General features: G+C 39.7%; 1 protein-coding gene across 7 annotated transcripts in view; it reads left to right on the top strand.

Annotated features, from left to right (window-relative positions):
* The window catches only part of CCDC91 (coiled-coil domain containing 91), a 335,516-nt gene that overhangs the window by 193,128 nt on the left and 125,778 nt on the right, over window positions 1–16,610 (top strand). For all 7 annotated transcript variants that reach the window (XM_048824193.2, XM_048824157.2, XM_075121017.1 and 4 more), the window contains one exon: window positions 2,317–2,424. In XM_048824193.2, the coding sequence (XP_048680150.2) occupies window positions 2,317–2,424 (108 nt within the window). The remainder of the gene's footprint in view (window positions 1–2,316; window positions 2,425–16,610) is intronic.

Genomic DNA, 16,610 nt, shown 5'->3' with positions numbered 1-16,610 from the left:
AGGGCAAGATGCAACTGTAGAGTGTGGTATAATGCCATATTTCCATGCCATCTTTTAAATTTAAAGAAAAATAGAATTTAATATTTTATTGAATAAACTTCCTTATCTACTGATACTGACACTTGTGATCATTCTCCACTAGGCTAATTTGAGTGTAATGCAATGCTAGTACATTCTCTCATGAGTAGAACACCTCCCCCAAAATCATTTTTCCAAATTATATTGAAAAATTATATTTTGACTCCCCTGGATGTGTTTAAAATTTTTGGTTCTCATGTTTCCTACACACACCTTTTGCATAAAAGAAGGCAACTCACAGAAGAAGATAGACAGATTCTTGGTAAAATCAGCCCTAAAAGAGGCAAAGTTACTTTATTATCAGAACATACAATAACTTTCCATTATAAAAATAACTAAATAAAACATGGCAGGTGTTACTTTTTCAGTCTAATACTTCTGTTTTTGTTTTCAATGAAAGCTACCGAAAATAGACAGACCACTGGTTAAATAATTTACAGGGGAACTCTATTAGCTCCTACATACTCAAGAGTATCAAGTGGTTCAGCTGAACCTGTAGTAGAAGGCATGGTTTGGGGGTAAGGGAGGAACCTTATTTAGGACCACATCCTGCACTTGTTGAAGTCAGCTGGGTCTTTCCTGTTGACTTCAGTCAGAGAAAAATGTGACTTCTTATATTTATCTTTGCTTTTATGCCTTTTATGTTTTAATGTACTTCTTAAATTAATTATAATAATTATTTATAGCATTAGTCCAGAGGATAAAAAGCAGAATGTTCAAACTGACATTCTGTTCCTGTAGTAAGCCCTTGAATAAGGTTTCTCATTGATTTATATCCATTTCAGTATATTCATTATGGGATTTGACCCCAAATAAAGTAGACTTCTGTGAGTTTTTCAGGCAAAAATTGGAGTCTTTTGAGAATTAAGTTTTTGTGATTGTCTGAATTTGTATCAGTGCAGAAGATGAACAATCTACAAAACAAGCTTTATATTTAAAGACAGGCGTAAGCCAGTGGAAAAGCCACTGAACTTATTCTTGCATTTTGATTAAACCTCATGTCGAGCACCATCTGTCATTTTTCTAATTTACTAGTATTTTTTTTTCTTTTGCTTCAGTAAAACTGCTACTGAGTTATAGCAGTAGACATCCTGAAGAACAGTAATGTTTGCAAAAGAAAAGTAATTATTGGAAAATGTCGGAAGATAGACCAAAAGCTATACAAATATTTTTGTCCCATGTTTTTTTGCATTTATTCAACATCTTATTTAATGTGTATTGTTTCTCACCAAGCAAACTTATTTTCAAAACAAAAATTTTTTGCTTCTCTGCATATGTGTGCCAAAAATCTGTTTTCTGTAAATCTTAAGTCTGTTTTAACTTACATTGTAATTGCAAGTAGTTTAATACACAGATTACTATTTAAAAATAGAATTTGCTGTTATGACTACAAATTCTACAGTATATATTCTAGAGAGAAGGAACATATAAATAGCATATACTATTGAAAACATGTATAGCACAGGAGTATGTGAAGTGAAGGTAAAAATACCAGCATCATCTTCAAGGAAGTAGGTGGATATAATGCCTACAAATGGTGATTTGGCTTTTCTTGTGATTGTTTTAGTTTTTTTCCCTTTGCATACAGATTCTTTAACCTTTGCACAGCTAAGATCAAATATCTGTATAATGTCCCTAATTTTATTATCTTTTTCATATTGTCCTAGTACTTTGACTTTTCCACACTTTGACTTCCACCTCTTCACATCAGAGTGTGAACTTCCTGGGGGGGTATTGCTTTTATGTTTTAAACTACTCAGAATTTCCATCTGCTTTTAGTTGACTTGTGGTTATGAAGATCATGCTTGGCCCATGGGATCTTACAGTGTGCCGAGAGGATGTGGAGTTTTGTCAGCCAGTGAAATATGTCTGGCTTTTTTTTTTTCTCAGCAGTTTTCATATGCTTCTCATCTTGTGTGGTCCCACTAAACTGAGTATGTTTAACAGGACTGCTCACCCTCTCTATCTTCTTCTGTGAGTTGCCTTCTTTTATGCAGCTTATGTGTGTAGGAAACATGAGAACCAAAAAATATCATCTTGGCTAAAGAAAGAAAGATAGATATACACATGAAAATAGTGTTATATAGAAAAGCACTTCAGTAATTGCACATTTTTGTTCTGTGGGTGCAGCTGAATATCAGATTTCAGTTGTATACAAAAGTTAATTAATTTGCAGTGTGTCAAAAACACTCAAACGTGTCTTCTGTTTTGAAACTGGTCTGCTGTATTTGTTTCCAGGCACTACTGCAGTCTACAGTTCAGAAGCAAGAAGAAGCCATTGAAAAACAGTACGTAGCTGCAATTGAAAAACACTCATACAAGTGTGAGGAACTGCTGAATGCTCAGGTAATGCAAGCACTTGTCCACACAGATACACGTGTTCTAGACTGTATGAATGGGTTTTCTACAAAAAGGATTATGATTTTCTTTCGGTTTCAGAGCATATATTTTTCTGTTTTGTTTGTTTTGAAAAAAAAATCACAAAACACCAGTCTTCACTATAATATCCTTGGGATAACAATAATTACATTAAAAAAGAGATGGGAACCTAACCATACCTCCTAATTCATTTGGCCCCAAATGTGCATTATGGCTTTCTAAACGGTCTAACCAAGATCCCAGAGGGACACGGTACCAAAGAGAAGGAGGCTTGGAGTGTAAGATTTATTACTTTATTAACTGTATAATTTTACATAGCTGCAGAGAAAAGATTCACTATTTCTTAAGCCTGAATTTTATTTACTGTAATGAACTGCAAGCAAAGATCAGATTTCTATGGAACAGACACAATTAAATGTGTGATGCAACTTATAAAATGGTCATTCTAACAGCTACCGTCCAAATCTATTTTTATTTCAGTGAAACCACTGCAATTAATATGACATCGATGATAAAAAGTAGGTTATACAACAAGTATTTAAAGCTGCTGGTCCATGTTAATGGTCTAATGACTGTTTAAACTTTTGGAACTTGTTTTATTATTGGCAAAGTCTCACCTGAGTTTATTTAAATACAATTTAAATTGTATTTTATTGAAATAAGCTCCATACATAAGCTATAAATATAAAATTTTCTGTTGGCTAATCTTGAAAAGGGTTTCTAAGGTTGTTTGTATTGCAGTTACTTTTAAGTACTGCTAGGAACAATTCTTCTAAAATGACTAGTAGAAGTTTTTTGGTTTTTGTTTTTCATTTTTGTGTGATGGTAAATTAAAGACCTAAATACAGCTAATGTACACTTAAAATATCATTTCACAGTATAATACAGAAAGGTAAAGGTAATTGCATATTTAGTTGATTAATTTCAGCATTCTCTGAGGTATGTTACAATCGTCTCCCTGTTATGACCTTATCAGCTGAAGAGTTTGCTACAAGCATGTAGTCATCTATGTAAATAGTATAATGAAAAGGTACACAGCACTTTGGAAAAAGTAATTCATCCTTGGACAAGGGGCACATTGCACAGAACACAGCGCTATTTAATGCATACCCTACAGCTACGCCTAAAAATATACTAAAATGAATTCAAACTTTTTATGAAATGTTTTGCCTTTTTCTGTCACAGTATCCACAATAGTTGCACTGCTAATTTAATATATTATTGTTGAGTATTAGGGCTAGATGAACCTCAGAAATGCTGGAAATTCTGTGAGAATAGGCTTTTTTGTAACATTGTTGACACTTCTTGATTCTAGTTGGGTCAGAAATATTGCTATCATATCTGATGTTTCCATCTCAAACCAGGAAGTGGAAAGAAGCGTCAAACCTTGGAGTACAGAAGTATTTGTGTGTGTATGTTTTGAAACTTAGAAAAGGATCACCTCTAGTTTGTTGTGACAGTCTGCATCAGTTCTTATTTAATTCAAGCATGTTTTTACCACAGCGTGCAGAATAAGTACTAAAGCGAGGGGATGAAAGCAAACAAACACTGACATTCTGTGATGGAAATTAGAAAACTTGCCTTAGAGCACCATTTCTCAAATGTGGTCACCAGGAGGTTCCCCTGCAGCCATGTCAGCTTCCTGTGCAGTGATGGGGAGGCAAAGCATCAGCCTCTCCTCCCCCTTGCTCCTGGATGCACCACTCTGCCTGTCTCCAGAGACAGGGGGAGCACAATGCTGAAGGAGCAAGGTGAGTTCTCTACTAGGGGACGAGGGGGCTCAGTGGGGCCCGGACTTCAGCCCTGGGGTGGTTGGGCAGAGGGAACTTAGGGAGTCTGGCTTCAGACTAGGTTTCCAGTCATGCGGCTTCAGACTCCAATCCTTGGCCACACAGCGGTGGGCTCCAATTCCCGGCTTTGGCCGTGTGGTGCCAATCCCCAATCCCACCAGAGGCCAGTGGCTTCAGGCACTGATCCCCGTCTGTGCACTCCGACCCCAAGCGCCGACCCTGAGCTCCAGTGGCTGCCAGTTCTGGGTGCAGATACCCGGCACTGGCCTTGGGCTCCGGCGGGTGCTGGCTTTGGATGCCAACCCTTAGCTCTGACTGTGCAGCAGCAGGCGCAGACCCCCTGGTGCCAGCCCCAAACTCTGGCGGCAGCCAACCCCTCTCTCTACACTACGACCATGAGCCATGGCCACTGACCCACCCTGGACACTGCTCCTGGATGTCGACCCTGGGTTCTGGAAGGTGCTGGCCATTAGTGCCGATCCTGAGGCACCAGCCCTGGGTGCAGATCCCCACCCCCGGTCATGCAGCAGCGTGCACCACCCCCAGGTTCTGGCAGGTCCTGGCCCAGGACACTGACTCTTAGCCCTGGCTGTGCAGCAGTGGGCACAGACCCCAAGCGTCAACTCTGGGTGTCGACCCCCGACCCCAGTTGAATAGCAGCAGGTGCCAGCTCTGGGTGCTGATCCCCAGCTGCATGGCAGTGTGTGCTGATCCCTGGCCCTGGCCACGCAACTTCAGGCGCCGACCCTGAGTTCTTGTGGATGCTGGCCCAGGGCACCAGTGCCAGCCCACACCTCTGATCATGCGGTGGCGGGGCCTCCCATCCATTTCCCCTGGCCTCTGCTGCCTCATCTCCCACCCCTCCATCCAGGTCTTAACTTGCCAGGACTTGCTGTGAAAAGTGATATTAACAAACATACAAATATTTCGCATCATTGTTTTTATTGAGTCTGCAGAAAAAGCCCTACATAAATAAATTACAATGATCTGGGAGTGTATACATGCATATTTGTTTGTTTTTCCTAAAGTTAATTAAGTGTTTTGGGGGAGAAAGTGTCAGTGCGACCACCAGCAAGTGTTGGTGGCCACACTCTGAGGCCACCAAAAAATTTGTTGTAAGAACCCTTGCCTGAGAATGATAGTCTCAAAGAACTCACTCTATTTGTCTTAACAAAGATGGGTTATTTGATTTGAGTCTGTAAGCATCTACATGGGGAACAAATATTTAATAATGCACTCTGCAATCTAGCAGAGAAAGATGCAACAGAATCCAATGGCTGGAAGTTGAAGCTAGAATTCAAACTGCAAATAAGTATACATTTTTTTAATGATGAGAGTAATTAACCATTGGGATGACTTAACAAGAGTCATCATGGATTCTCCATCGCAGACAATTTTTAAATCAAGATTGGATGTTTTTCTAAAAGATACGCTCTAGGAATTATTTTGGGGGAGTTCTGTGGTCTGTGTTATGCAGGAGGACAGACTAGAGGATCATAGTTGTCTTTTCTGCCTTGTTCAGAGTAGCAGCTGGTTAGTCTGTATCCGCAAAAAGAAAAGGAGTACTTGTGGCACCTTAGAGACTAACAAATTTATGTGAGCATAAGATTTCGTGAGCTACAGCTCACTTCATCGGATGCATGCAGTGGAAAATACAGTGGGGAGATTTTATATACACAGAGAACATGAAACAATGGGTGTTACCATACACACTGTAACGAGAGTGATCAGGTAAGGTGAGCTATTACCAGCGGGGGGGGGGGGACTTTTTGTAGTGATCATCAAGGTGGGCCATTTCCAGCAGTTGAATGTGTGAGGAACAGTGCGGTGGGGAGGGGGAATAAACATGGGGAAATAGTTTTATTTTGTGTAATGACACATCCACTCCCAGTCTTTATTCAAGCCTAATTTAAGGGTGTCCGGTTTGCAAATTAATTCCAATTCAGCAGTCTCTCGCTGGAGTCTGTTTTTTGAAGTTTTTTTGTTGAAGAATTACAACTTTTAGGTCTGTAATCGAGTGACCAGAGAGATTGAAGTGTTCTCCGACTGGTTTTTGAAAGTTATAATTCTTGACGTCTGATTTGTGTCCATTTATTCTTTTACGTAGAGACTGTCCGGTTTGGCCAATGTACATGGCAGAGGGGCATTGCTGGCACATGATGGCATATGTCACATTGGTAGATGTGCAGGTGAATGAGCCTCTGACAGTGTGGCTGATGTGATTTAGGCCTTATGATGGTGTCCCCTGAATAGATATGTGGACACAGTTGGCAATGGGCTTTGTTGAACTCCGAGCAGGGGTATTCTATCTGCTACCCAAAATCCATAAACCTGGAAATCCTGGACGCCCCATCATCTCAGGCATAGGCACCCTGACAGCAGGATTGTCTGGCTATGTAGACTCCCTCCTCAGGCCCTACGCTACCAGCACTCCCAGCTATCTTTGAGACACCACTGATTTCCTGAGGAAACTACAATCCATTGGTGATCTTCCTGAAAATACTATCCTAGCCACTATGGATGCAGAAGCCCTCTACACCAACAGTCCACACAAAGATGGACTACAAGCCGTCAGGAACAGTATCCTCGATAATGTCACGGCACACCTGGTGGCTGAACTTGGTGACTTTGTCCTCACCCATAACTATTTCAAATTTGGGGACAATGTATACCTTCAAATCAGCGGCACTGCTATGGGTACCCGCATGGCCCCACAGTATGCCAACATTTTTATGGCTGACTTAGAACAACGCTTCCTCAGCTCTCGTCCCCAATGCCCCTACTCTATTTGCGCTACGCTGATGACATCTTCATCATCTGGACCCATGGAAAAGAAGCCCTTGAGGAATTCCACCATGATTTCAACAATTTCCATCCCACCATCAACCTCAGCCTGGACCAGTCTACACAAGAGATCCACTTCCTGGACACTACGGTGCTAATAAGCTATGGTCACATAAACACCACCCTATACCGGAAACCTACTGAACGCTATTCCTACCTACATGCCTCCAACTTTCATCCAGAACACACCACATACTGATAGTTACATATGGATACAGAAAGGCTTGAAAGAGCTCCAACTGAAGTCACTGGAAATTTTAACATAGACTTCAATAAGAGCAGGATTAACACGTCCCTTTTTTTATCCTTAACTCTTTCAGTGATGTTCTATGTGTATATATATAAATATGATATAAAGTATTATGACCTTGGGCAAGACACTTCACCTCCCTGTGTTTCAGTTTTTCCATCTGGCTATAATAATGGCAATAATAACGCTTACCCCCTTTGTAAAGCACTTTGTGATCTGCGGATCAAAAGTGCTATGTAAGATCTAATCATTATTTATTTATTTATTTTATTATGTATATAGCAGCAACAGTGTGGTAGGAAGGCAGTGCCTCTGATAAACTGAAGGAACTAGATTGAGAACTGAATGTGAGATGGTTGTAACAAAAAGTTTTATAGGCTGATACTTTTACACTGATATCACTTAAGATGTTAGTGTTGTGGGGACTTTGGGGAGGAAAACGTAGGTTTAGCTGGAATGTTTCTGAATTTGTAAATGAGAAAACAAATTGTATTATGTTCTTGTTTGGAGAAAAGTGAGGGAAAGAAAAATGAGGGGGTGAGGAACATATTACACAGAAATGAGAAATATCCTTATTGTTTGTTACATTTTTATTTTTATTGCTGGTACAGGATATGTAATACCTCAGTCCATGTTTCTGATCTTGATGAAAGAATGGAATTATTAAAAAAAAGTGTTTTGCAGCATGCTGGTGGGCAAACTAAAAGTTCAGTCTGGTTTTAAAGAGCTTACTGGTTCCATTAGACTCTCAATCTGTGAATGAAAATATTAAGTATTTAATAAAGTTGAGAAGGAAAGTGATAGAACATCATTCTGATTTTTATCCATGTTAAGAAACAAATATAAAACATTGTCTGGAAGCCTAGAAGGAAAGGGGAGTGGCTGGAATCCCTTATGACTGGTGAAAGTTGCATAGCTAGTGAGTAGAATCTACTGTCATTGTGAGTTGAAAAGACAAGAGAGAGTGGAGTTGAAAATCAGTTTGCTAGAGTTTGGAAATTTCTGGAAAGTGGGAAGGGTATCTGATAATATGCTCCTATTTAAAGTTGGCTAGCTCATCTTATTTTACAGTCTCAACTGTGTTAACGTTATTAGGTTTCTCATTCTCTGCTGTAGAAAATGTGAGAATTGCTCATCATTACTGCTAAGTAGTGGTTACTGTTTAATGTTACCAAACATCAGTGTATAAATATAGTTCACTCAAAATGCTTAAAACTGAAAGCAGTGTTAGGAAATAAGCAATTGAATAAAGTGAAATACTGAAAACAGATAAACTTCTTTGAGCAAAAGAGCCCTATTGTTCGGTGTTTGGTGTATTATGTGAAATGAATTTGTGTTAGTCTAACTCCTGGTTTATGTGTCTCCACAACACAACCCAGTCCTCTAATTGACACTGTTTTGTGGTGTTAAAATATGTAATATTAATTTTATTAACGGTAGATAGTTATTCATATCTTTGACTTATAGGCCTGAAAACCTGGTAAAGTATGCATACGTTGTTTTCTGTGCTTTGTAGATGATTTTCAAACTGAGACAGAATCAAACATTTTGCTACAAACATCTATATTAATGGATGAAGGATTTTTTCCTTTTTGATTTGGCTTTATAATATGTAAAGATAGTTATCATTTGATAGACTAATCAAGACTTAAGAGATAAAAATCCTTTTTTATTGGAGTTGCCATTTATATAAGGAGAAGGATTAGTATGAAAAACCGTACTGCATATAAAGATTATTGATAATACGTTGGCACCCACATACCTTGAATTACCTTATTACCGATCCTTTGTGAGGGGTCCATAGTCACAAAATACATTTCTTATTTGAAATAAATGTTAATTTAATTAACATACTTAACATATAAACATCAGAGTTATCAAAGGTGTTTGTGTATTGTATTGTATCAAAAACATTTAAGTTGTGTTGAGAAGCTAAAGTGAAGTGATATCTTGAAGGCAAACCTAACTAAAATATAAACCTGAATAGCCGAAAACTTAAGTGCTTGTTTAAAAGTGCATCAAGGCGCACAACAAAAATAAGCACAAGCAGTTCCAACCTTGTAATTGAAGAGAGAATAAACAGGTGCTAATGTCGAGGTTAAAGATTTATACAGCTGTTTCATCCTTCTGGTGTTGAGCCACACTAAGACGGTTGGGGAACAGATAACTCAAGTAACATTTATATAGCGGTGTGATGGGTTGGATGATAAAATATGTTTTAAAGTATATCAGATAATGTGGAGAGATTTTTGCATGTTGCAAAGCAAATTACAAAATAGACATTTGGGTGGGGAAAAGAAATAAGTGGCTGACAGAAATTTCAGCCTGAGAAGGATCTCTGTAAAGCTAACCAATGAGATTAACCAAAGTTAACCTTCAGCAAACAGAAGGGTACATACAGAACCTTTAAAAAGAAACAAAACAAAAACAAAATCCTATCAAACTATGGATGTCAACACCAGAGACCCTAGAAAGGTGTTCTAAGCAGGTATACATTTGTTGCTTTACTCTGATATTTTGCAAGTGGAATTGGGATGTTCCAAGACATTTCACACAGATTTACAGGCTTTGGCTTCTGGAAACAAACCTCCAATAATGATGTGCATTTTACAAATAGGAAACCATAGAAGAGAGACCCTGTTTTCTCTTTACACCATGGAAGTTGTGATGATCCATGAAGAACAGCTCCAAAAAATGGATTATAACCTGATTGGTTCACATCACCTTTTTGAAAAGAAAAAGAAAATGGACTGTCCATCAAAATGGAAAAGAATCTTCTTCCTTCAACAAAACATTTTCTACTTTTTGTCCCTCTGTTTGCATCTCACTCTTTTCCTCCCAAAAGGGAACTCTCCCATCTCCCGGGGCAAGATAAGAATCCCTGGAGCAGAAACTTAGCCTGGTTGCTGCAGTGGTGAGGATGAAAGAAAGAGCGTCAGGCCAGTATCCCGTACAACCCTAATTTTTATTTTAAAACTTTGACTTGACTTAATATTACTCCTGTTTCCCTATTCTGCTGAGGGAGCAACAGTAAATAAAAGGGGTGCATCTAAACAGTTTGATAGATGTTCTTCTGCTTGGATGTTGGTGAGGGGGAACCTATTATGATTATGGTCCTTAGCTTTTTCCATTTGGATATTTTGCCTTGTTTAGGGAGGAAATAAAAACTTTCAAGGAACTAAATTACAGTAATGAAGAACTAATTGAGATCCCTAAGCCTTTTAGCACCCATCAACCCTTAAGCAGGGGGCAGGGCTATTCAGGGCTACTCAGAGAGACCAGGGCTTTAAAATTCCCACTTCTAAGCAACCAGAGGAATTGGTGAACAGGAGCGGCTAACAGGGGAGTTTGGCGAGGGAGTTTACAGGGGGAGTGTGAGCGGGGGCTAGAACTCAACATTCTTTAAACTTAAAAGCCAACCCCCCCCCCCCTTGATACAAACACAACAACAACAAAGGAACCAGCTGCAGGAGGAAAAAAAGAATGCAGGCAGAAGTCAAGCAACAGAATGGGGACTACCCAGTTTATTGCACCCAATGCAGCATGTATGATTACCTGCCGTATGGCAGGTGGCGTATGTGTGCATTCGGTGCAAGGAGCTCCTGGCCCACAGAGACCATGTATGGGCTTTGAAGACCAGAGAGGCTGAACTGGAGGAGCTGAGGGAGACAGAGGGGTACATAGATGAGAGTTTCCGGGACACAGTAGAATGGTCCCACCCCCGGTCTGACAGCCTCTGTGCTGTTGAGGAGGAGGAAAGTCCTAGGGAAGGAGAGCTTCTAACTGGAGCACAGGGAAACAATCCCATAGTTGGGACCCTCCTTCCAGATGATGATGTGGTATCCTCTCGCACTGAGGATACCTCTCCAGGGGAGGTAACTCCAGCTATTAGAAAGAGACGGGTATTAGTAATGGGTGATTTGATCATTAGAAACATAGATAGCTGGGTTTGCCATGACCGGGAGAACCGCATGGTGACTTGCCTGCCTGGTGCAAAGATTGCGGATCTCTTGAGACATCTAGATACACTTATGTGTAGTGCTGGGGAGGAGCCGGTGATCATGGTATATGTAGGTACCTATGAGATAGGGAAGGATAGGAGAGAGGTTCTGGAGGCCAAATTTAGGCTGCTAGGTAAGAGATTGATGTCCAGGACCTCCATGGTAGCATTTTCTGAGATGCTCCCAGTTCCATGCACAGGGCCAGTTAGGCAGAACTGCAGAGTCTCAATGCATGGATGAAACAATGGTGTAGGGAGGAGGGGGTTAGATTTATTAGGAATTGGGGAAACTTTTGGGAAAGTGGGAGCCTATACAGGAAGGATGGGCTCCACCTAAACCAAAATGGAATCAGATTTCTGGCACTTAACCTTAAAAAGGTTGTAGAGTAGTTTTCAAACTAAGGGCTGGGGGAAAGCATGGTTCGGACATCCCTTAGGGGAGGATCTATATATAGAGAATCTCTATGTCCTAGTGAGGATGAGAGGATGGAAAATGGTAAAATACAGGCAGGGTCTGATCAGAAACAGTCATATAAAAACGAGTCCCATTCAATTACATTGTAGAATGGCAGACAGCTAAAAGGAGACAAATTTTTAAAGCGCTTACATACCAGTGCTAGAAGTCTAAATAATAAAATGGGTGAACTAGAGTGCCTCGTATTAAGTGAGGAAATTGATATAATAGACATCACAGAAACTGGGTGGAATGAGGATAATCAATGGGATACAGTAATACCAGGGTATAAAATGCATTGGAAGGACAGAACAGGTCGTGCTGGTGGGGGAAGTGGCATTCTATGTGAAAGAAAGCATAGAAGCAAATGAAGTAAAACTAATCAAACTGTACCATAGAATCTCTATGGTAGAAATTCCATGCTCTAATGATAAGAATATAACAGTAGGGATATATTACCCACCACCTGACCAGGATGGTGATAGTGACTGTGAAATGCTAAGGGAGATGAGAGGCTATAAAAATAAAAAACTCAATAATAATAATAATAATGGGGGATTTCAATTATCCCCATTTTGACTGGGTAAATGTCACCTCAGGACGGGATGAGAGATAAGGTTTCTGGACACCTTAAATGTCTGCTTCTTGGAGCAGCTGGTCCTGGAACCTACCAGAGGAGAGGCAATTCTTGATTTAGTCCTAAATGGAGCACAGCATCTTGTCCAAGAGGTGAATATAGCTGGACCACTTGGCAATAGTGACCATAATATAATTAAATTTAATATCCTGGTAGCAGGAAAAACACCACAGCGACCCAACATTGTAGCATTTAATTTCAGAAAGGTTAGTTAAACAGAAATTAAAGGGTGCAGTGCCAAAAGGGAAATGTCTTCAAGCTGCATGGAAACTTTTTAAAGACGCCATAATAGAGGCTCAACTTAAATGTATACCCCGAATTTAAAAATATAGTAATAGAACCAAAAAAGAGCCACCGTGGCTAAACAACAAAGTAAAAGAAGCAGTGTGAGGCAAAAAGGCATCCTTTAAAAAATGGAAGTTAAATCCTAGTGAGGAAAATAGAAAGGAGCATAAACACTGGCAAATGAAGTGTAAAAATACAATTAGGAAGGCCAAAAAGGAATTTGAGGAACAGTTAGCCAAAGACTCAAAAAGTAATAGCAACATTTTTTTTTAAGTACATCAGAAGCAGAAAGCCTGCTAAACAAGCAGTGGGGTCACTGGACAATCAAGGTGCTAAAGGAGCACTCAAGGATGATAAGGTAATTGCGGAGAAACTAAATGAATTCTTTGCATCGGTCTTCATGGCTGAGGTTGTGAGGGAGATTCCCAAACCTGAGCCATTCTTTTTAGGTGACAAATCTGAGGAATCATTAGAGGAGGTTTTGGAACAAATTGATAAATTAAACAGCAAATAAATCACCAGGACCAGATGGTATTCACCCAAGAGTTCTGAAGGAACTCAAATGTGAAACTGCAAAACTATTAACTGTAGCAGCTTCTGTACCAGATGACTGGAGGATAGCTAATGTGATGCTAATTTTAAAAAAAAGGCTCCAGAGGTGATCCCGGCAATTACAGGCCTCTAAGCCTGATTCCAATACTGGGCAAACTGGTTGAAACTATAATAAAGAACAATATTGTCAAGACATATAGATGAACATGGTTTGTTGAGGAAGAGTCAACATGGTTTTAGTAAAGGAAAATCATGCCTCACCAATCTACTAGAATTCTTTCAGGGGGTCAACAAGCATGTGGACAAGGGGGAATCCAGTGGATATTAGATTTTCAGAAAGCCTTTGACAAGGTCCCTTACCAAAGGCTCTTACGCAAAGTAAGCTGCCACAGGATGAGAGGGAAGGTTCTCTCATGGATTGGTAACTGGATAAACGATAGGAAACAAAGGGTAGGTATAAATGGTCAGTTTTCAGAATGGAGAGAGGTAAATAGTGGTGTCCCCAGGGGTCTGTTCTGGGCCGAGTCCTATTCAACATATTCATAAATGATCTGGAAAAAGGGGTAAACAGTGAGGTGGCAAAATTTGCAGATGATAGAAAGCTGCTCAAGATAGTTAAGTCCCAAGCAGACTGCGAAGAACTACAAAAGGATCTCTCAAAACTGGGTGACTGGGCAACAAAATGGCAGATGAAATTTAATGCTGATAAATGCAAAATAACACACATTGGAAAGCATAATCCCAACTATACATATAAAATGATGGGGTCTAAATTAGCTGTTACCTCTCAAGAAAGATCTTGGAGTCATTGTGGATAGTTCTCTGAAAACATCCACTCAATGTGCAGCAGCAGTCAAAAAAGCGAACAGAATGCTGGGAATAATTAAGAAGGGGATAAATAATAGGACAGAAAATATGTGGCTTCTATGTAAATCCATGGTACACCCACATCTTGAATACTGTGTGCAGATGTGGTCGCCCCATCTCAAAAAAGATATATTGGAATTGGAAAAGGTTCAGAAAAGGACAACAAATATGATTGGGGTATGGAGTGGCTTCCATATGAGGAGAGATTAATAAGACTGGGACTTTTCATCTTGGAAGAGAGACGGGTAAGGGGAGATATACTTGAGGTCTATAAAATCATGACTGGTGTCGAGAAAGTAGATAAGGATAACACGAACTAGGAGGGTCACCAAAAGAAATTAATAGACAGCACATTTAAAACAAACAAAAGGAAGTATTTCTTCACACAACGCACAGTCAACCTGTGGAACTCCTTGCCAGAGGATGGTGTGAAGGCCAAGACCATAACAGTGTTCAAAAAAGAACTAGATAAATTCATGGAGAATAGGTCCATCAAAGGCTATTAGCCAGGATGGGCAGGAATGGTGTCCCTAGTCTCTGTTTGCCAGAAGCTGGGAATGAGTGACAGGGGATGGATCACTTGATGATTACCTGTTCTGTTCATTCCATCTGGGGAACCTGGCACTGGCCACTGTCGGAAGGCAGGAGATTGTGCTAGGTGGACCTTTGGTCTGACCCAGTAGGGCCGTTCTTATGAGATAACACAAATATGAAGGATAAACATTAGTCTAAGGATAACCTAGATCGGAGTTCTTCAGGTAATTGTAAAGTGATCAGTCACATTTATCACTTGTGGAGATAAATGGTCTGAATGTATATTGTATGGACATGATGCCGTTGACTTCCCTACCCTTCTTTTTGTAGTTCTCATTATAGTATAGCAATTGCAATTTGCATTTACTCATAAATTCAGAATACTCTCTTCCTTTCTGAGTGTTCTATTATGTCAAGGGTTTGCCTTTCCTGAGTTTTGAAGGTTTTCCCCTTCCTGGAGAGAAGGTCTAGGTTTAGGATTTGTATTTATGACTTTTCATGTGCTAGTTTTCAGGGCATTTCTCCTCTCCTAAAAAGTTACATTTCTGCATGCTGGAAACATACATTCAAGTTTGCTTTGCTACTAAGACTTCCCCAATCTTAGATCTTGGTCATATGATTTTCCAGACCACTAATGCTTAGACTAGTCCACAGCCACAAACTGGTTAAGAGATGGTGTTGCAGTTCCTTCCATTTTTAGCTTAAATGGGTTCAGCTAGGAATCTTTCAGAATCTGATCTGAGTATTCTTGGACACTCACATTAGCTAAGTGAAATTAAACCTTTTCTGGATTTGCTAACATCTGTTGGAAATCGCTCTTTGGCTTCCAGAGATTCTAAACAACCTTCTTCCTCCTTTTTTTAACTTGTTATAAGTGTATCTATATGATTTTACCTATCCAGTTATTCCTAATTTGCCCATCACAATAATATTATAACTTTTGTCTTCCCTGTTCTTCTCTTACACAATCCTCAAGAACTGTAGTACAAGTGGTGAGATTTTTCTCCTTTGTGTTTTATGTTGCATTACTGAACAGTAGGCTTTTTATACTGCCCTTAATTTTCATTTTTTGTCTCGCTGCTTTACTGGTAAGTGGAACCATAAGAACTTGGTTGTAGGATGGGAGACAAGGAAAAACATTGCAAACAGAACTGCCGGTAGTTATTTTTTCATTCTTCACTTAAGAATTCCTTTATTCATGTCTGCATCCATGACTCCTCCAAGCCCTCCTGTAAACTCTCCACATTGTATGTGTATCTCTTTCTGAAATAGAATATAAGATCTGTGAAAACTGAGTCTGCCTTTGTGTATTCTGTAGAATATTGTGTACAGCTGGTGCTCTGCATATAAGGCAACATTCAGCAAACTACTTTTAAGCATATGAGTAGTCTTATTATCATAGTTGGAACTACCATGATTCAAGTTACACCTTTGCCGAAGTAATTGCTGAATTGCAGTCTACATGAGTAGAAGTATTATATGTTAATTATTTTGTTAGTCCAGTTGTCATTTTGCTATGAATTCTCTTTCATTTAAATTGAATGAAGTGAGCTTTTATCTTTTGAGAAAACTTTTACTGATAATTTTTATTTATTTATGTGGAGTTTTCTCTGAGGGACAAATCTTGCAGCATTGGTTTAGAGGCCCCTCTGGCAATAGAGAAGGTGAACTTCAGCTGTGCAGCAAGGGGTCATCATTTGAGAAATTTGCATGGGGTGGAAATGCTTACTTTATAATAGAACCTACATGAGAAGATTTTCTACCATGCCCAAGTAGAACTGAGGTGTTGCAGATGGTGGGGGCGGAACAGGGAGTCAGTTGTAGTTCCCTGCTCCTCAGTCAATTCATTCAGGCACACATTGAAGTTGGCCAGGAGTCACTGTAACATGTATCAGTACAGGATTGGGCATACAGATTACTGCTATAAGGGAAAACAACTT

Source organism: Caretta caretta, chromosome 1 (assembly GCF_965140235.1).
Source record: "Caretta caretta isolate rCarCar2 chromosome 1, rCarCar1.hap1, whole genome shotgun sequence".
Classification (NCBI taxonomy): domain Eukaryota; kingdom Metazoa; phylum Chordata; order Testudines; family Cheloniidae; genus Caretta; species Caretta caretta.
The sequence above is the reverse complement of the archived record's forward strand: the minus strand, read 5'-3'. Positions and strand labels throughout refer to the sequence as shown.